General features: G+C 42.8%; 1 protein-coding gene across 1 annotated transcript; it reads left to right on the plus strand.

The window, feature by feature from the left end:
• The first annotated feature begins 52 nt into the window (after positions 1-52).
• LOC101077563 (retinal-specific ATP-binding cassette transporter-like) lies at positions 53-21,812 on the plus strand. The gene is made up of 50 exons (XM_029842995.1): positions 53-520; positions 667-760; positions 848-989; positions 1,102-1,241; positions 2,198-2,325; positions 2,459-2,656; positions 3,163-3,252; positions 3,930-4,164; positions 4,526-4,665; positions 6,209-6,325; positions 6,866-7,063; positions 8,487-8,692; positions 8,781-8,957; positions 9,063-9,285; positions 9,812-10,033; positions 10,176-10,380; positions 10,486-10,563; positions 10,658-10,840; positions 11,332-11,509; positions 11,618-11,749; positions 11,945-12,084; positions 12,313-12,450; positions 12,617-12,795; positions 13,008-13,107; positions 13,375-13,580; positions 13,689-13,743; positions 13,839-13,919; positions 14,556-14,731; positions 14,913-15,037; positions 15,110-15,208; positions 15,299-15,488; positions 15,706-15,800; positions 15,915-15,947; positions 16,843-16,948; positions 17,046-17,120; positions 17,229-17,398; positions 17,493-17,670; positions 17,779-17,894; positions 18,082-18,229; positions 18,308-18,431; positions 18,498-18,627; positions 18,702-18,822; positions 18,931-18,993; positions 19,090-19,196; positions 19,307-19,448; positions 19,737-19,871; positions 19,980-20,083; positions 20,156-20,248; positions 20,391-20,640; positions 20,745-21,812. Exons 1-50 carry the CDS (start codon positions 455-457, stop codon positions 20,865-20,867), a joined length of 6,954 nt encoding a protein of 2,317 aa, XP_029698855.1. The 5' UTR covers positions 53-454; the 3' UTR covers positions 20,868-21,812.
• The last annotated feature ends 334 nt before the right edge of the window (positions 21,813-22,146 follow it).

Genomic DNA, 22,146 nt, shown 5'->3' on the forward strand with positions numbered 1-22,146 from the left:
AGAGATTTGTGGCGCTGAGTGCTGCTCGAATGAGGCCGACATGGATGGGTCATCTGCGCGTCTATGAGGGAACAGGAGTGTTTGCAGGGAAGGGATTAAACCAATCTGCTTAACTATTCACAAGGTTCTAGCTGTAACCTCGGGGAGCACACAGCACGTCCAGTATGTGGAGTTATGTTGCATTTATTGGATATTTATCCACATTCCTGTGAGGTGAGTGATGCGTACGACTGATATAATTGATGATATGATGGTGGTTTTGAGGATATTGAGGATTGTTATGCTAAATGACTTGAACCCTTTCAGATTCTTCACTATGCGGCAGAATTCTCGCAAGCTTTTTTTTTAAGTGTTGAGAATGAAACGATCCTCTAGAGTTTTCTAAGTGTAATGAGCGGCTGAACACAGGTCGACCGGCTGGTGCTCGCCCTTGTGGGTGGGGGAAGGAGAAGGCATGGGGTCAGGGCAACAGGTCAGCCTCCTGCTGTGGAAGAACTGGACCATCCGCAGGAGACAGCGGGTGAGATTCCACACAGAATCACACAATTCCCAGTGAGCCCAGACCTCTATATTTTTTTAAGACGGTTCCAAATTCATATTAAAGAAGATGCTAAATGGAAATGTCAGGGAATCCCATGGGATTTATATAAAATGTCATTGCGGCAGGGTCGTTTCTTCATGGAGATCATGTGGCCCGTTCTGCTGTTCATGGGACTGGTGTGGCTGCGGAGGGTCAACCCTCTGTACCGCCAGCACGAATGTGAGGACCCGACAACGGAAATGTCTCAATCCACATCTGTACGTATTCATAAATGTCCTGACGGCAACAGCGTCTCTCTCCCCTCAGGCCACTTCCCTAACAAGGCCATGCCCTCCACTGGCGTCCTACCTTGGCTCCAAGGAATCTTCTGCAATGCCAACAACCCTTGTTTTCAATACTCCACCCGCGGAGAATCTCCCGGTCTTGTGTCCAACTACAACAACTCCATGTAAGCATAATGAGTTAGAGGTGGAGACGGCTTTAACCGTTTTATTAACTGTATTGTACCTGTGCTCTCATCATCATATTTGAGTTTTCACTCTGAAACTTGTGGTTTCTAGTTTGTCTAAGTTATACTGGGATGTCCAAGAGCTTCTTCTGAGTGACCCAGAGTTTCAGCATGTCGGTCGACTCTGGAAGGAGCTGAACTCCATGAGCAACTTCATGGACACCCTGCGCACCCGCCCTGAAATGGTCTCAGGTCAGTAATCCAGGATTTGGTGGCTCACTAATCATATAATCAATTTCCCATCCTAAGATGGTCTTAATTGCAGCCTAAATGCTATATTTTCTAAAAAAAAATAAAAAATTAGTTCCTCTTTTTCTGCTATACTAAGGATTTTGCATGATCATGTAATGTACTCCAACGTCAACACAAAAAAATGACCAATATGGAAAAAACATAAAAAGGTTACTGCTCACTGGTTCAAGATCTGCATCGCATCAGCTGTCAGACATTTTCCCATCGGTCTGACTAACAAGATTACGTCACACGGGGTTGAAGAAAGGCCTGTAAACTAATCTGCTTACTTTCACCTCTAGCGTGTTGGTAATTTGGTAGAAAAGCAAATCATCCCTGTTCCTCCCTCTCTGCATGAGAACCCGCTAAATCACAGGTTCGAGTCAAACCACGCCAACGATTCCCTGTTAGTGTTGGGCCGTTCTGGCCCAAGGAAGGAGGATAAGAACATTCCACCCTGCGAATGATTACATCTGGTCGCTCTCCGTGCTGCCACTTTTCAAGAAGAAGTATGCAGATGGACTCACACGCCAGAGGTTCCCATGAACCCCAGGGAGGAGAAGTGAATCATGCTGAGAGCCACGTTATGTAAGGGCTGAATCCGATGGATGGCGAATGGTCTTATTTGGAAGAAAAACATCAGGATTGTAGATGGATACTATTCAGCGTAGATGTTTGAAAGCAACTGTCACAACACCCCCTTGAGGCTAATCCAGACAAGAGGCAAGTTTAAGAGCCAGCTAAGGGACAGCGCCTGTCAGAACTGGCACATATACTGCATATAGATCCAGTATATAAAATTAAACAGCAGGATTGGGTATTTTTGTGAACAACTTGATGTATATTTTGGAGCCTGGTGGTTTAGTTGTTCATGCCAGAGCAGTTGCGCAACGCTAATGAGCACCCGTGTGCTTCAGGCCGGGGAGTGAAGGTGGAGGCCATCTTAAAGGACGATGAGACTCTGACATCATTCCTGCTGAGAGACGTTCCTCTGACACAGTCGGTGGTGAATCAGCTAGTCAATGCTCAGATCAGGCCTGAACAGGTATAAACACTACACACACACACACACACACACACACACACATACACATACACACACACACACACATGATAGTAGGACAACAAAAGTCACTAAAATACCCCGCATGTCATATGTCCACGCATTTTTTACCCAGTTTGCCTTTGGGGTTCCACATCTTCATCTGAAGGACATTGCCTGCAGTCTGAACCTGCTGGAGCGGTTTCTCATCTTCCCCAGCAGCCGAGGACTCTACGCCGTTCGCAACGCCATGTGCATCTTAACGCCGCAGCGGCTGCAGATCATCGAAGACAAATTCTACGCCAATGTGGATTTTTTCAAGCTTTTCCGGCTGGTCGGTGTTAGCTGGGAGTGCTGAGCGATGGCTAATAGTCTGATCCTGTGCTAGGAGCATTAGCATAGCTCCATCAAAGATCTTTGTTTATATGTTGAAGATTTGCAGACAGCAGCAAGTTGGCACTTTGCCAGTTTTATATAACTGCTGTATGGGTGATGCTGACCATGTGTGAAGCTTTGCAGAGTGTTTGCTAAGCTGTCAGTAATTACCTCAGCTAGGAGCCAGGCTTCTCTGCAGTAATGGCAGAGCAACGAGTGTAAACATAGGCCAAAGTGTGACAGACAGAAACAATGGCTGCCCTCGGCAGTGACCTCAACCTGGCATAATCACATGGGACCAGGCCAAGTGTGCGTAACTCTCAGTCTGTCCGTCTGTTTAAGCCATTTTAGTTTGCAAATATAGAATCAGACTTTGTAAACAAATTACACTTACGTGATTGCTTGGCTGTAGTTGTTTTCCCACCAGAATTCATGTTAAACGAGTGTCTTTATGCTTGGTTTTAGCTTCCTCTTGTTCTGGACAATCACTCAGAAGGCATTGACATTCGCTTCTGGGTAAAGGTCATTTCTGCCACCTCAGACAAACTGGAAGAGGTAAGTCACGGCTCCCGCAGGCCAGTTTCATTCAAAAGTTCACCGCCTGCTATTTTCAGGAGGCAGGAAACAGTTGCTTCCTCTTGCCCAAGCTTTTACGCAAACACAGACGGTGGGGGGGATATCGAAGCTAAATTGAGAACTGGCCTTTGAGCCTCAAAAACAACAGATATATGATCCTCATTATTGTGAAGTTTTCCAAAACGGAAGCAAAACTGAAGAACAAAAGGTGAAATGTGCAAAAAATAGCTCAACATTTGAAACAACTGATGCTGTTGCGGTGGCTGACGTGCGACACCTCTTTAAACACCTGTATATTAGCTCCTTATTATATTTGGGTCTATGGAAATACAGTCTTGTTTGTTGTGTTTCCCTGGAGCATTTAGCGTAGCTGAGCAGCTTCCATCCTGTTGGCAACACACTCGTCTTTGTGTCGACGCCGTACTGGCTCACACAGGCACACACGGTGCTCTTTCCTCAATGTTATAAACAAAAGACTAAGCTCACGAAAGCTTCCAACCTCTCTGGAACGTTTTAATCAAAATGGCCTGAAATAGCTGCTCTATTTTCACCTTTGGAAAATGCCTTTTCTGGATGCAGCGTCGTAATTTGGATTTATTTGAGGAATTTTCCTAAAGTTAATGAACGACGCTGCTCATTTTATCAAATCTCCACAGTTGTACCAGAGGAACAGCTCCAAAGAGTTCCTCCAGGTGGTGGCTCCCCTCTTCCAGAGCAATCTGACCTTCTGGCAGCTGATGGCTGCTGCCTCCAGCCTGGTGTGTGGTTACACCGAAGGCGCTTTCTCCCGCGTGGCCTCCTTTAACTGGTATGAGGACAATAACTACAAAGCCTTCCTGGGCATCAGCAGTGAAACGGGGCGGAGCCGCTACAGCTATGACAACAGCACAAGTGAGTCAACCAGATGTTGGTGAATTAATATGACAGCAGATATACAGAGCCGGCACTTTTTCCAGGATAAATCTTTTGGTTAAACGCAAAACGGGTTCTTATTGAGGCTGAAACTCTTTATAACAGTAATTCCACTCAGTGGTTTACATATCAGAAGGACGGCTGACTGGATTCATGTTCTTCACATAAAAGACTTACATTTAAACAATTCACTAATCAAACTCACTAATGAAGCCAAGCGGAGACCATCTGATCATTTCATGTCTTTTTAGGGCCTCTTTAAATGCACTTTTTTTCTTAGCTTTTTTTCCAGCAGCGATGTTGTTTGTTTCATGTTTCATTTCTTCCTTTTCTGCGACAGCTTTGTTTTGCAATGATCTGATGGAGGGGCTGGAGTTAAACCCTGCCACAAGAATCATGTGGAAATCTGTGAAGCCCCTGCTGATGGGACAGATCCTCTATGCCCCCGACTCACCTGCTGTCAGACAGATCATCAAAAATGTGAGTCGTTTGACCTGCTGTACACCGATTGTCTCAGGACCTGCATTGGCTGGCGAGGGAAGCAGCCCACAGCATCTGCTACTTCCTTTTTTTTATGGAAACAGTTTGCTCATGTCATAGCTGTAGGTGTAGACACATGTTGGTCAAACCCTTTAGGGGGGCAACAATCACGGATGGCTTGGTTGCAAAAGAAGAACCGAGCTGATTGGTTGTGGTGGCTACCACACCGCCGACTGGTGCCAGTTTTTGCAGTGTTATATAAGCTGTGCAGCTCTGCCCTTAAATCAAGGGATCAGGCACACTTGTGTTTCCTCTCTGGCCCAACCATTTAGACCCTCTTTACTCAGCTCTTTTGCTTAGATTAGGACCTTAATTGCACCAAAATAGACAAGAACAAACAAAATCAGTGAAACCAAGTCTCACTGATCATCGTTAACCAAGTCACATGATGTTTACATGAGATCTTCACAACATGAATCATGTTCCAATCAAAAACTTGTGGAATGAACGTTATAGCAGTTTAGTTAGTTTTTCTGCACACTGACCGATTCAGCCAGGTAGTCATCTTTAGCCATCTTATATAAATGGCACAGCGCAGGATTTACCTGAGATGTACCAGCCATTGTGACAGGCTTAATCACAGATTATCCTCCTATAACACTCCACTGTCCTTGTATTAATTTATTGCTGATACCCAATTGCAATTCCTCCTCCTTGGCCATGTTGTCCAGCGAAACATTATATTTTAGTTTGAACGGGATGGAACCGGAGACTCCGGTGTTAACAGGATTGTGTATAAATGAACTAACATTCTCGGCCTCCAGGGACACCGCCTAAGGGAATTCCGTGGTTGTTCTCTTGCTTTGCCTGCTGTTTTTAACTGCCTGGGGGAATGAGGAAGCACTCACTTGTGGGAACCTGACTGGGATTCACTGGCCAGCCTGAATGCATTCAGCCAGTTGTTACCAACGGCCTCTATTGTCACCCCCGGCTCTATTGTCCTCATTGTCACCCAAAATCAGACACACACGAGAGGAAGGCGTTTAATTGGGTGTACTCTTGAGTGCTTTCATCCCCCACTGCACATGACTGAATAATAAAATAGCCAGCTTTTGGTATTAGGCACACAAAGAACTGTACCGCCGCACAACCACAGTTTCAATGATAAGATCACAGTAAATATTTGACAATTTGGCGAAGGGTACATTTGCTTCACAGTAGCCGCTTATCTGAGTCAACTCAAGTGAATTCTTTGTATGGGAATGTGTGTGTTGTCTTTGCAAAAGCCTATTTTCACAGAGTGTATAATGTGGGAATGGTATGTAGTTGGTGATTAGAAGGACTGTGGCAATGTGTGTATTTGAGTTCGTGGAAAATGAAGAAACATGTAAATATACATGTAAAACTATATCTCTGAATCTTTAACAATGTTATCTCATTTGTGTTAAATGTGTTTAGGATATGATTCAGTAGGTTGTGTATAGTAATCCATAGTGCCCACCAACACATGCATGGCTGTACACAAGTTTTGTACTGTCTCCAGGCAAATACCACATTTGAAGAGCTGGAGAGGCTGAGAACGATGGGGAAGGCCTGGGAGGAAGTAGCACCCCAAATCTGGGCATTTTTCCAAAATGGAATTCAAGTCAAGATGATCCGGGTAAGAAACACAATGGTGTGTTTGAGTAAGAAGCTCTAAACGATACACACTAGTACTTCCAATTAAAAGGACAGAGACGTTAATCAAAATGTTGCTGCGACAGAAGCGTGTCACACATGTTAACAATGAAAAAAATCAAAATGTAGGTGAAAGAGTCCCTGCAAGAGCAGCAGGAGCTGATCGGGATCTTCCCCATTGAGGGGCAAACAATTTCCTTTTCAACCGGCATGATTAATGATGCTTTTGTTATTTTGTTCTGGTCTTTCCATAGTTATCTCCACCAAGGATATTATGTGACAACCGGTGTCTGTCTTTCTGTCGGTCTGTCTGTCCTTTAGCAAAATAACTCGGAAAGTTATATGTTATGTAACCTTGTATTACCTTGTTTTTTCATGTACATTGAGTGATTCCTCCCTCGAGAATTTTCCCCTTTGCTGGTTTAGTTTTCATGAAATAATGTGTTTTATTCCATTTAGTGTATTGTTGAAAGTGACTCTTGAAAAGACTAAAAATTAAAAAAAATCCCACTCCTTTGTGCAGGACACTATCCGAAATCCATCGGTGATGGATTTCATTGACAGGACACTAGAAGAGACACCTTTCTCCTCTAAGCACATCCTAAACTTCCTGCATAATGGCCCATCAGAGGACCGTCTACCTGACATGCCGGATTTTGATTGGCGAGATATCTTCAATCTCACTGACCAGGTCATTCGGATGCTAAACCAGTATGGGGAGGTAAGTGTGGCACTTTCTTTCTTTTTTTCTTTCTTTCATTCTTTTTGTGGAGTTCAACTTCAACTGACTGGACTTTCAACAGCATGATTTACTGTGTGGAATTGAACTGGCAACACAAAGGAGGGTCCACATTTCCACACAAAAACAAGGTGTCAGGACTACTTTTGCTAACATTTGCTACCTTTCCTCTATTTAGTGAGAAGGAATTTTTTTTTTTTTTTTTTACCATTTATTTCACCTAGAAGGTTAGATTCTCGGACAGGTCTATTCAACGCATAATCCAATTATACAGCAGGCTTCACCGTTGTTGATTTCAGTGCTCTGCCTGCCTGGAAGCACCCTCCTCTAAATGCCACTCATGATTTGATCTTCAGATAATCTCTCTTTTGGCAATTTCAATCCCCAGTCTGGGTATGCGGCATTCAACCCAGGTGGGTAAGAGCCAAAGAAACAAACTCGCTGCCATAAATCTATTGTTTTCTGCTGATAAAGTAGAGAATGGAGGACAAAACAAGCTAGCTGTCAGGACAACCCTCCAAATTTTAGTTTAAATCATCCTTTTCTCTGCAGAGACTAATCAGGATGAGAGGCCTACTGTACTGGAGGGTGACACGGGGCCCCTCCCATTGCAGTAGGCCTCTCATCCTGCTCTGGGGGGTGACACGGGCACCTGGGGCACCACTGGGTAGATAGTTGGTGCGCTTTGTTTTTGTTGAAGCTTACAGCACTTGGTTGCAACAGGGAGAGTGGGACCGACTGGAGCAATTAGATACAGCTGTCACTTCATCCTCCATCCTTTATGAGGTGACAACAATGGCCGTGGGCTCGATGGCTGCTTGGCTCCATGTTGGTGGTATTCATGTCTATACACAACATGGGAGGGCTGCTCTGTGAATGTAAATTAAGGTTATTGGAAGGCTGAATTCATTTGTTGGACATGCTGCATCAGTAAATGCATAGATGTGCATGTTTTGAATGCTTGTTCATGTTTGCGTTGAAGTCTCGCATAAATGTGTGTTTGTTTTTGGGTTAGTCTGGGCCAAGGGGGGCTAAATGTGCTTTTGAATGTGATTTTGGAGCCTTTCCTTCTGGATCAAAGCCCTTCTGAAAGTGAATGGCTTAGACACACTTTGCAGGGAAGAGACAACTGCTGCTGAGGCATCGCTGCAAGTATTGATGCGCAAAGTGAAGATCTGTGACTCTGGACACGTCTTTCAAGACAACTCTGGGAATGCCAGTGTTGGCTGGTTATTCCTAAAGGTTTTTCTGTGTCCTACAAAGTCATTTAAAGGGTGCATAGTGTCTGACATCAGTACAGGGAGATGAAAAACTCTTATTAATAAGAAAAATGAAATTTCAGTTCTTATTGCATTTGAATATACATTTGTGATTGTTCCAACACATGGTCCAACTCTTGTTCCAGTGTGTGATTCTGGATAAATTTGTGGCTCTGCCCGATGAGGACATGGTAACTCATCATGCCTTGGACCTGTTGGAGGACAGCAAGTTCTGGGCAGGCCTTATATTTGTAAACATGTACCCTTGGACAACCGCAGTGCCGCCACATGTCAAGTTCAAAATTCGTATGGACATTGATGCAGTGGAGCGCACCAATAAGGTCAAAGACAGGTCTGATTCAAAGTCAAGAAGAAACAGTGTTTCAGTGTAATTACAGGTAAAACTGATAATAAAGCATGTTTGATTGCTTGGAATTCAGATATTGGGACCCCGGCCCTAGAGCTGATCCAATGGATGACCTCCGCTATGTTTGGGGCGGCTTTGCGTATCTACAGGACATAATCGAGCACGGGATCATCAAGACTCAGACAGGAAAGGAATGGCCACTGGGGGTATATTTACAACAGATGCCGTACCCTTGTTACGTGGATGATCTGTGAGTTGCAGAGATAGATTGATCATTTTTGCACTTAAAAAGTCTGGCACAAAAAGTTCCTCAACATTTTTCTCCTCTTTTTTCTCTTCCACATCCTGGATGCAGATTCATGCTAACATTAAACCGCTGTTTCCCCATCTTCATGGTTCTGGCCTGGGTCTACTCTGTGTCCATGATAGTTAAGAGTATTGTCCTTGAGAAGGAGCTACGCCTGAAGGAGACCCTTAAGGCCACTGGGGTCACCAATGGCGTCATCTGGTCTACCTGGTTCATTGACTGCTTCCTCATGATGGGCACAAGCACTGCTCTTCTTACTGTCATCATCATGGTGAGGAAATTCTGGCAGGTAGTTGCTCTTGTGCTATTTAATTTGCAAAGAAACAATTTTGTATTAAGGTGTCAGCTATTTTATAATATATACATTTATTAACAATACCAAAAGGAAATCAGAGAGTGACAAAGATCAGATCAGTTGCAGTGAAGTCATCGCTAATGCTGAGTAATGTCCTTTATAAATCATTAATGAAATACGTGTGAAAACCATGACGCTACAGGAGTTGTGAACACAACTTTACAGTCACTGGATAGTCAATAATTAACACATGTACTCTGTAAAAAATTAAGTAATCTGGAACAGTTAACTGTGGTCTCTGATAAAGACGGGAGCTGCCCTGACCTGTAGTGGATGATATCCATTAAGCAGTACATACACAATGGAAGATTAGAAATTAGCACAGGCTCATCCTACCCTGTATACATTGTGGTAATCATGTTATATATATATATATATATATATATATATATATATATATATATATATATATATATATATGTTTTTCGTCAATGGCCTTTAGGGAGGAAGAGTGCTGAACTACAGCAATGCTGTCATCCTCTTTCTCTTTTTGCTGACCTTCACCATGGCTACCATCATGCAATGCTTCCTCCTGAGCGTCTTCTTCAACCAGGCCAACTTGGCTGCGGCCTGCTGCGGCATTGTTTACTTCACCCTTTACCTCCCACACATCTTCTGCTTTGCATGGCAAGACCGTATCACCAAGGACATGAAGATCCTGGCAGTGAGTAGCAGTTTCTCCCTCTAAAGAGTGACGATGTTCAAATTAAAAGCTAACGCCTCACCAGAAAACACCTTGAAAACGGCGGCTGGCTCCTTAGCTAGCATTATAAATAGAACAATCTTGATATTGCTCCTTCCACCAGAGTCTCCTCTCACAAGTGGCTTTTGGGTTCGGGACTGAGTATCTTTCACGATATGAAGAGCAGGGTCTGGGTCTACAGTGGGACAACATCCAGACCAGTCCTCTAGAAGGGGATGAATTTTCTTTTCTCACCTCCATTATCATGATGGGGCTGGACACCATATTGTACGCTGTACTGGCCTGGTACTTGGACAATGTCTTCCCTGGTTGGTGTAGTAAAGTTGTTGCTTAACCACCTTTGCAGTGAAATTCTATCTGATATATGGACACATGTCACTGAAACTCATGTGCAATTTTCTTTAAAACCACAGGACAGTATGGAATTGGTCGGCCATTTTATTTTCCTCTCCTTCCCTGTTTTTGGTTCAACAGGGTTGCTCCAGCCTTAGGTACATTTCTTTTAAAAGTGAAGCTTTGGCTTTAGAATTTGTGAGCAGTCATGCTGCTAATCTCTCCTGAATAAATCCCCCTTTTCTCCATAAGGCAACAACAAACTGGAAAAGAGTTCAAATGGTTTTAGTAAATTGGCAAAGCGAGAACAAGGGCAGACGCCAATAAAACAGGACCAGGAGAAAACCAGAACGTCCGAAGAGATGGCATCGTGTGAACACCAGAATGAACGTGACGGGCAGGAGAAGGAGAACCAGGCTGAAGCTGAGGAAACCGGTACCATGCTTGTTTATCAATCTGTCATGGCGTCAGTAGTTACTTGTTTCGAATGGGTCATTTTAATATTGGAAATTCAGCCTCTTTAGTTAACTTCACCTTTCTGATTATAATTCATTAGTTAAAATCTAAACAGTCATTAAAATTTAAATAATGTGACATTTCACCTGTAGCACTGAATCTTCAATCCATTTGTTCCCTCTACCGAGCAAAAGGATTAATGGATATGGGAACTAAACGCCCTTGTGTTGTGTCAAACCTGCTGGCATATGAACACACAAAGTACTGACTGTCCTGCTTCACGTTTAGTTAATAAGTGACAAAAACTGCTTCCCTAGTACCTTGTGACATTCCGATCACATGATCTCATCCCTCGACCACCTGCTTTATACCCTTACTGAAATTTTTACTTTACCTGGCCTGAAAAATGTGTCCTTCCATTATAGACAAAGGGATATTTTATCCATATGTGTCTTTGCTGGTTTCTGCAGCACAGTCATTCTTTGAAGCAGAGCCAGTCGACCTGGTGAAGGGTGTCTGCATCCAGAACCTGGTCAAAGTGTTTGGCGGCAGCCCCAAACCAGCTGTGGACGGCCTCAGCATCAACTTTTATGAAAACCAGATAACGGCTTTTCTTGGTCATAACGGGGCTGGGAAGACCACCACCATGTAAGTGCCCCCCCCTCCCCCAACAAACAAACACACACACACACACACACACACACACACACACACACACACACACACACAGTAATGGGCTTTATTATTTTTTTTTAGGTCCATCCTGACTGGTATTTTCCCTCCCAGTTCAGGGACAGCCACCATCTATGGCAAAGACATCTGCACTGACATGGACAGCATTCGCCTATCTCTGGGAATGTGTCCTCAACACAACATTCTCTTTCAGCAGTATGTGATTATGTATGACTCGGACTTAAGCACCAAACTTTAGTTTCATTGCGCTTGATTTTATTTACCAGTAACTCCAGCATCGCCATATAGGGTATTAGAAAGTTGACAAAAAAAAGTTTGCAGAGTACTGCAGTGTTTAGATTATCAGTTCATTGGGTTTCCATTTCTCTTCCCTCCCATTCTGTCTGACAGTATGACTGTTGCCGAGCATATTCTCTTCTACTCACTGTTAAAAGGCCGCCCAACAGCGGAGGCCGAAGAGGAGGTGGAGAACATGCTGCAGGATTTGGGCTTTCCACACAAGAGAGATGAACTAATCCAGAATCTCTCAGGTCTCACCCAAACCTTAACCCAAACCTAATTTATAACCTGAACCAAGTGTTTTAAGCTAAGACTTTACCCTCAAACACACCTTTGAACTTATGAGGACCAACTAAAATTTCCTCACTTCCTAAAAATGTCCTCACTTTGCTAGTAACATGCGTATCTTGCTACTCAAGAACACACACATTGACAGAAAGGTGTGTGCACTGTCAGTAGTATATGATCTTTTCATCTAGGGGGCATGCAGAGGAAACTGTCAGTTGCCTTAGCATTTGTTGGTGGGGCTAAAGTGGTGATTCTGGATGAGCCTACTTCAGGAGTGGACCCGTACTCCAGGCGCTCAATCTGGGACCTGCTGCTGAAATATCGTGCAGGTAACATTGACCCCTGCTGGCCAGAATGAACTATATTCAGTATTGGCATAAATAAACAAGGCATCAGGACAGCTTCTGCTTCAGTTGGGACCGATCCAATTCTGATTTGCAGAACTGTTTTATCCCAGCTCCCATGGTTTTCTTCCTCTTCCTCCCTGTGTTGCAGGGCGGACAGTCATTCTGTCCACCCACCACATGGATGAGGCAGACTTGCTGAGCGACAGGGTGGCCATCATTTCTCAAGGACGCCTCCACTGTTGCGGTTCCCCCATCTTCCTCAAGAACTGCTTTGGTGCTGGATTTTATCTGACCCTTGTACGACGAATTAAACATGAAATCCCAAAGGTGAGACTTTATGTAGAGACCTGGATGAGCCTAGAAAGATTTAAAATCCTAAAACAGGGTGTGTGTGTGTGTGTGTGTGTGTGTGTGTGTGTGTGTGTGTGTGTGTGTGTGTGTAGATGATGCTTTGTAGATGATATTTTATATATTGTATTTTTACTTTGGTAGTTTTTTTTCATTTTTCTAATAATTGTTTCTTACATTGCGTCCTATAGACCAGCTGTGACCACACGGATGAGTGCTCCTGTAAATGTTCCAAATGTTCCAAATTTAAATCAAGCCAGGAGAGTCAGACTGCAGACAGACAGCTGGATGGTAAAAACACCATCTTGATTCATATTTACCTGCATTCTAAAAATCTCCACATACCCGTTAGCACTTCCCTTCAATGATGTTTGACTTCTGCTCGTGACTTTTTAAAACCCCACAATGATTAATGGGGATGGTGTGATTGATATCTGGCATAAGGTTTGATACATTATATAATTGTTACACTGTTGTTACTACTATCCATCCAACTCCTGTCTGGCCACATAGGAAGAAAGGGATGGAGGAATAAAGGAACATCATCCTTTCTTCCAGGTAACCTGGAGAACATCACAGCTCTGATCCATCATCATGTGCCACAGGCTCGCCTCATAGAAGCTATTGGTCAGGAGTTGACCTATTTGCTCCCCAGCCGCAACTTCCAGCCCAGAGCGTACGCCAGCCTCTTTAGGGAACTGGAGGAGACCCTGGTGGACATCGGTCTCAGCAGTTTTGGTGTGTCAGACACGTCACTGGAGGAGGTATGTGGAATGAAGAGCAATAGGAAAAGCAAAGCCTGGAGAGGAAATTAAACCATTCTGTATTTTATGGCATGTCCATAGTAAGAATATCCATTATCTTGTTTGTAGATCTTTCTAAAGGTCACTGCTGATGGGAATGCAACCAACAGGAAATGTGATCAAGGTAATGTGTTTGTTAATGTGGCATAATTGTTTGTCTTGTTGCTTCTTTGACTCTTGTAAAATATATTCTTTGTTTCAATCCTTTGACCTTCTCAGACAAGAAATCATTGCAACAGATTTCTCGTAATAGTCTCTCTGGGTTGAACAGAGTTGCAATAGACATGGATCCACCAAAAGGTGACATTCATTTTCTGATCATTTTCCGTTGTGGGAAAGACATTATTGGGATTACAGGTTTCCAGATCCAAGATTCTAAACAAACCTTAAGGATGTCTGAGAAAATGGCTTGCTTAGAAATACACTTCCTTCACTGGGAACAATGGTTGTCAGGCCTCTGTTGCCAGGACCTGTGCTCGCCTCATCCACCCTTTGTTCAGCACACATAATGCTGCATTACAAAAAAAATCCCAGGAAATGACGGATCGAAAGAAAAAAAATATCTCAATGACATTAAAACTGACAGTGGAATTCTTTTTAGGGAGTCATGAATTTTACAGACTTTACAGGAGTGCATTTGCTAAATTGTAAAGCCTTTTTTAATAAAATTCTTGAAAATGTAACTTCTCCAGTCTTTCCTGACAACAGTTAAAGTTTTCAGCTTTGGCTTTGTTATCAGCAACATATTGCTCACATTATAGTTAACAAGGTGTTGTTTCCAACAGCTTTTAGAAGCTAAAGGCTAGTTGAACAATTGCTTTTGCAAACGCTTTTTCACAGATGACTGAGGCGCTTGGCTTGCTTGTTTGGCCTTTAATCAAATAATGATGCTAAATGAGGAGGTTGCAGTACTCAGACTGGAGCTTTATTTTCCAGAGTCTGATGGGGCTGTGCACAACAATGGCCAGGGCCTGTGTAACAACATGGATGGTAGTACTGGCCGGGGATCCTACCAGGTCAGGGGCCTGCGTCTGACCTTTAAACAGTTCTTTGCTCTATTGATCAAAAGGTTGCATCATACAACGCGGTCCTACAAAGACTTCGTTGCCCAGGTAATGTGACTGTGGAAATAATTCAACGCAGCACCAGTAATGATTACTGCAGCATTTTTAAAGTCGATTTGATAATGTAAAATCAAAACTCTAGGAATTTTGAATAGTTTAACTTGTGATATTAAGCATGGCTGTTGTTTTTCTTGTTTACAAAGTACATTTTACGTCTCTGTCTGTGCAGATTGTGTTGCCGGCTAGCTTTGTTTTTCTTGCTCTGACGTTCACTCTGATTGTTCCACCATTTGGAGAGTATCCAAGTCTGACCCTCAGTCCCTGGATGTATGGGAGACAGTACACGTTCTTCAGGTAGGTCCAACAAATAAAGGTTCACCTCCAGCACTGGATATTGTATTCATTTTATTCTGATGTCCTCTGCAGTAATGAGCATCCCTCAGATGCTCAGATGAGATACTTTGGTGAAGTGTTGTTGAACAAGCCTGGTTTTGGGACTCGCTGCATGGTGGAGGAACCTCTAGAGTGAGCCTCTTTCACACATCTATACTATATTTGGTTTCTTTTTATATTACAGCACTTCTTTTTTTTTTTTTTTTTTTACCCCACTGATAGAAATTTCCCTTGTAACAACATCACCACTGAGTGGGAAATGCCCCTGGTCAACCCTGAGCTGATAGACATGCTGGCCAACCAAGAGTGGAATTCCCTCCGACCATCTCCTGACTGTCAGTGCAGCACACCCAGGAAGCTCACTATGCTGCCTGTATGTCCTGAGGGAGCTGGAGGCCTGCCGCCTCCACAGGTAGGTGGTTTTCATGTACAGTGATCACAATCTAAACTAATCATATAATATATATATATATATATATATATATATATATATATATATATATATATATATACACACACACACACACACACACTCCAATTAATAGTTAAAGATTAATGACTTTACAGGAATCAATACATGCATCATCGACCATCTGAAAGGCACCAATTGCTCTCATTTTGTGTGTTAGAGAATACAATCAACTGGAGATGTTCTAATGGATCTAACGGGCAGGAACATCTCAGACTACTTGGTGAAGACTTACCCAAGCCTCATCAGAACCAGGTAAACAATCTTTTGGTCAGTTATGATCTTAGATGGAATTCATAAGATATCTATTTACTATACCAAAGATATCGTATGTTTTTACTTAGTGCACATGGAATTTTCTCGTTACAGCTTGAAGAGCAAATATTGGGTGAATGAGCAAAGGTAATTTCAATGATTTGATTGAAATGTTTGTTAAAATGAGTTACTATAGAATCAAATAAAGTTTGTGATGGGTGCAATTGGAACCCAAAAGCAGTACTCTGGAAAGCTGGGACCGTTGGTAATGACCTTTTATTAGTACACGGGCAAACAGGAACTCAGGCAGACAAGGAAACAGTCTGTTCTTCAGGCTCGGGGCCCACACAAAGTCTATGGGTTTCAGGCTCGGGGATTGGGTTGAGCCGATACCCTTGGAACCGTACAGTTCCGTTTACAGTGGGCAGGAGTGACAAAGAGGGGCTCACAGGAGATGAGGCCGACGATGCAGCAGAGCAGACTGGGGATGAGCAGCAGGAAATTCAGGACCAGGCGGAGAAGTCAGGACCAGGTGAGCAGACAGGAACCAGAAACACTGAGGCAGAAGTCGTGGTCAGTGACAGAAGGCTGGTGAGTTTACCAGGAGGTAGGCAGGTCAGGCAGGCAGGTCAGAGACAAACAGATTTGGCAACAGGAGGTCATGCAGGTAAGAAGTGCTGGAGAGTCTTGTATGGAAATGCTGAAGAACAATCTGGCAAAGAGTGAGAGCAGGGGAGGCTGATTGGGAATAAGCTGCGGCTGTGCCTGCAGGTGAGTGGAGATGAGCTGATGGGGCGGGAGTGGCTGGCAGGTAGAGTGGAGCAGGGGCAGGTAGAGTGGAGCGGAGGCAGGTAGAGTGGAGCGGAGGCAGGTAGAGTGGAGCAGGGGCAGGGAGAGTGGAAAATTACTGGGGCAGAGGGACAGGAGTGAACTGGGGGAATGGAGCTGTGACAAAGTTGTTCATATGCATTTTAATAGATGGGAATGTCCAGGTGGCGTTACCCTTTTAAAATGTCTGCATTGCTTTCTCTGTTTTGTACAGATATGGAGGTATATCAGTGGGGGGGCAGCTTCCAGTTTTAGAGCTGCAGCCTCAGACCATCAAGGATGTTGCCACACAGATGGGGCGATTGCTCAACGTCACTGGAGTACGGAGACAAAACTGATGTGCACTTATTACCTTCCTATTCTTGTGATGTATTTCCATACTGATTATGTAATAAGGCTTGACATTTGTGCTCCCAGGGCAAACACTCCAGAAAAACCCTGGAGGACATAGAGACTTTCCTCAGGTACATGGAGACTCAAAACAATGTGAAGGTGCGTTTGATAAAGCCTTGGATGACTAAATGTTTTGTCATAATCATGCATATGTACATATATCATTCCCATGTTTCAGTTTAGAGTCACTGTGCAACATTTCCACAGGTGTGGTACAACAATAAGGGCTGGCATGCCATGGCGTCTTTCATGAATGTGGCTAATAATGCCATTCTTCGTGCACACCTGCCCAAAGGTGCCAACCTGGCTGAATATGGAATCACTGTGATCAACCATCCTCTGAACCTCACCAAAAAACAGCTCTCTGAGATCACTGTGTGAGTGATGTGTAAATGTGTCAAAAGGAGCGTGGCAGAGGTCATAACAGTCTTCGCTGATCTGGACAGGTGTTTCCCTCTGTCCTCTCCCCAGCCTCACAACCTCAGTGGACGCAGTGGTGGCCATCTGTGTCATCTTTGCAATGTCCTTCATTCCAGCCAGTTTTGTCCTTTACTTGATCCAGGAGAGGGTCACGCAGGCAAAGCATCTGCAGTTTGTCAGTGGTGTCAGCCCTTTGGTCTACTGGATGGCCAACTTCCTCTGGGACATGGTACTGTGGCCAGACTTCCTTTTAGGAAGTGTATCCAAGGCTAAATTGACTGATAGTTGTCTGTATTTTCTCCTCCTTGCTTTATCTTGTCCTCTCCTCGTCCTCTAGGTGAATTACTCCATCGGTGTTGCAATGGTGGTGGAAATTTTCATTTTCTTTGATAAGAAATGCTATACTTCAGCGGCCAACCTGCAGCCATTAATCGCCTTGCTCATGCTTTATGGGTAATTTTTAGTATTTGGAGATGTTATGAATTTCACAACATATATGAAACCATGTATATATAGAGTTTATATTCATTTTGTAAGTGTAAAAGTATTCCAGCATCTTTATTTGCGTTTTTTAGCATCTCCTCTTTGCCACTCTGGCTAATTTTTGCTAACTTTTATTTTTTGATCTGACTCTTTTTAGCTGGTCTGTGACCCCCATGATGTACCCCATGTCATATTTATTCAGCATTCCCAGCACAGCATATGTCTCTTTGTCTTGCATCAACCTCTTCATTGGCCTGAACAGCAGTGCCCTCACTTTTATCCTGGACCTTTTTGAGAACACCACAGTAAGAGCACAGGGGAAAATAATGACCACAATAGTGACGAGAATAATCATCCATATCACATGGCTGCTTTGTGTCCAGGCTCTACACAAACTCAATCAGCTCCTAAAGACTGTGCTGCTCATCTTCCCCCATTACTGCCTGGGTAGAGGCCTCATAGATATGGCTATGAACCAGGCTGTGACTGATATCTATGCCCACTTTGGTAAATACAAAACTACATGTATTTGCAGAATTATTATGTGCTCTTTACTACTTTATATGTTCTTAGGTGAAGACTACAGGCTCGATCCTTACAACTGGAATTTCATTGGAAAGAATCTATTCTGCATGACCATTGAAGGATTTCTCTATTTTATTCTTACTATTCTCTTCCAGTATCGATTTTTCTTGGATCACTGGTATGTCTAGCAAATATTGAACCGGATGAAAGGGAAGATACTTAACAGTTATCTCATTGGCTGTGTATTGTAAGGGTGTCTGATTGTCCAAAGCCCCCTGTTTTGGACGAAGATGCAGATGTGGCAGGAGAGAGAGCTCGAATCTGTAAGAATGAAAGAACAAATGACATTCTTCAAATTCGAGATCTGTCAAAGGTAAAGCATTTTTCTTTTCACAACATGACCAACAATTAAAACCAGGTAAAAAAAATAAAACACTCCGAAATGGTGGGTTGTTTAAATCCAAATGTTTTTCATTGCTAGACTTACAAAGGAACAATCATTCCTGCAGTCAACCGAATCTGTCTTGGAGTTTCTTCTGGAGAGGTTTGTCACGTTAAGCTGATACAATTTACCTCAAAATGTAACTGTCTCTTCGTTCATTAATTCATTATTGTATCATTCATTCCTTCTGGTCTGCAGTGCTTTGGTCTTTTGGGAGTTAATGGTGCAGGGAAGACCACCACAATCAAGATGTTGACCGGAGATATTGATGTTACCACAGGAGAAGCCTCAGTTGCTGGTCATTGGTTAGCATTGGAGTATTTCATGAAATGCTGCAGGAAGTGTTGAATACACGATTTGATATACATTTTGTGAGACCATAAATAAGCATAAAAGCTTTTTTACCCATTTCCAGTGTTTTGACCAACATATTGGACGTGCACCAAAACATGGGATACTGCCCACAGTTTGATGCCATTGATGAGCTGCTGACTGGTAGAGAACACTTGCACCTCTATGCTCGCCTTCGGGGAGTTCCAGAAGCTGAGATCAGCAGGGTGAGATGCAGAATTAGACAACATAAAATAGTAAAGCGACTTTAAAATGGTTAAAGTTGGTTTTGATGCATTCTTTGAAGCATTTGAGAATTTTAAGAACATGTGGACGTGCCAGAAAAACTCCAAAAGATGAAAGAAATGATGGTTATACTTTTTAGCAATTTTAGGTTCCATGTAAAATGCTTATTGTGCATCATGTGGTGTATTTAGATATTCATGACTTGTATAGAAATATTCTCTCTGAGTTTGCTGCAGTATAATATCAGGGGTCCACCGGCTCCTCTTTAGGTTGCAGAGTGGGCCATCCAGAAGCTGGGTCTTTCTCAAGATGCAAATCAGAGTGCTGGGACCTACAGTGGAGGCAATAGAAGAAAGCTCTCCACAGCCATCGCCATGATTGGTTGCCCTGTTCTGGTGCTGCTGGTGAGGCAGACACTTGGCGCCTTAGAGGTTCAGGGTGGTGATCCCACCACCACACGGATGTTTGTTTCTGTGTGGTGATATTTGTTCATTTTTACTACTGTATGTTAGGATGAGCCCACTACGGGCATGGACCCTCTCTCCAGACGCTTCCTGTGGAACTCCATCATGAGTGTTATTCAGGACAGACGAGCTGTAGTCCTGACCTCACACAGGTATCTTACCCTGGATAGTGTTTTGACAACAGGTTCATTGCCTACATGTTTATTTGAGGATTGCCCTTGCAGCATGGAGGAATGTGAAGCGCTGTGCACCCGCTTAGCCATAATGGTTAATGGATCATTCAAGTGTTTGGGAACAATCCAACACCTCAAATACAAGTTAGTCCTTTAATTCAATACACTGTTATCTAATGTTAAACTCCATTTATGTTTACCTCAAACAACGAGTATCAAATAATCATTCTGTACCATTCCACAATTTTATCTTTGCTTCATCCGTTGCAAAACAAACATACTGTAGGTTTGGGGATGGATACATGTTGACTATGAAGATCAGGGCAGCTAAGCCCAACTGCGCCCCAGACTTGAATCCTGCTGAAGCATTCATGGAGAGCACCTTTCCTGGCTGCATCCAGAGAGAAAAACACTACAACACCCTGCAGTACAAGATCTCTTCCTCCTCCTTGGCAAGGATCTTTCAAATGGTTCTTGCTAACAAAGCTAAGCTCAACATAGAGGACTACTCTGTGTCGCAGACCACTCTCGATCAGGTAAATGAGTGCAATCACTTAACCATCTCATTTTTTTTCCTGCATTGCAGACACCACCTTTGACCAGACATTCTGTTGATACATTTATTTCTATGCCATTATAGGTTTTTGTTAACTTTGCCAAGCAACAGTCAAGAGAGGATGACACAATTGTTTTACACCCAAAAGCTGCTGGAGCTCAAGCATATATACATACTAACACATCAACCAAGAGTTTGATCAAGTGATGCTAGATCAGTGGTTCGGTTGAAGGGTGCCAGATAATGTAGCATATGGAAGCGTGCATCAGAAATCTAAAGGTACCAAACTTTCTTGTATACTCTCCAAGCAGATTCAGTGTTTACACTTTTGTGATGGGGGCAGCTGAGACATACCGAAAGCTACGCTGTCATGCTTCATTGCTGTTTTGACATTTGGAATTAGTGCACATGCTCAGTTTTTCTTTTGCAGTACAGTTCTTGAGCTTTAAATTTGGAAAGCGTGGAACATTATGTGCCTGCTGTGTGATCCACTTTCTGCTCACCTTATAGGCCTTCCAAATTAAATAAAAGATTATGATACAGGTAAAGAAAGCATAGGCCCATTACTTTTTGCTTCAATGTCAAGCAATATTACTTTGCCTTTTATAGATGAAATAAACAGAGTTGCAAACTTAGCACTTAGTTCATGCAGTCTAACACGATACCCTTTTTAAAAAAAATCAAGCATAAAAACCAAAAAAATAAAATAAAATATTGCAAGTCTGCTAATTCTCATCAAAATTCTGCTGTGACATGATTAAATTCAGTTTCTGTCAATGTATGTTAATCGCCATCTGTCTGCTTTTCACTGGTACTGTGTGTTCAAAGTGTCAGTTGTATCTAATAAAAGTCACCTCGATATTGCATTGTTCTTTGAGCAATCCTGTTCCTTCAAGGCTTTAATTTACAGTAATTTCTGTATATCCAGTTAGTGATAAGAAACTGAAACTGAGTTTATGCAGAAATTGTGAGAAAACAAAAAGTGTAACTACAAACTACCGAATCCTTCTGTTGCAGGCTGACATTACCATAACCCAGTTCATTTCTATATTACTCCATTCTTGCTTATTTGAAGTTCTTATGGGTATTTAACCTATATTATATCAAACATACAACCCCCACCATAAAATCTGAGTTGGCTGTCCTGTTGCTTTTTCAAAAACAGACATAATTTACCTTCAGTGTGTCATACATTTATCACCAAACAGTTGTCCAGTCCATTTATTGGGACATGACAGAAAAAACTGCTGATTTTCCCATTTGTAAATAAAATTGCATATTTTGAGTCATAGGAAGGAAATTTGCTGCCTAAGACTTAGTTCCAAATAAATTGCTGGATGAATGAGCACAATGAATAATAAATTAACCATGATCTTCAAAATAGATGTATTTGTGTACAGTAAACATTTAATGTCTGTACTAAGAACTGCAAGTGATTTTTACTTCAGTATTTTAAGTTATAGTTCTAGGAACAATCTCATTTAAA

The sequence above is a fragment of the Takifugu rubripes genome, chromosome 10 (assembly GCF_901000725.2).
Source record: "Takifugu rubripes chromosome 10, fTakRub1.2, whole genome shotgun sequence".
NCBI classification, from domain to species: domain Eukaryota; kingdom Metazoa; phylum Chordata; class Actinopteri; order Tetraodontiformes; family Tetraodontidae; genus Takifugu; species Takifugu rubripes.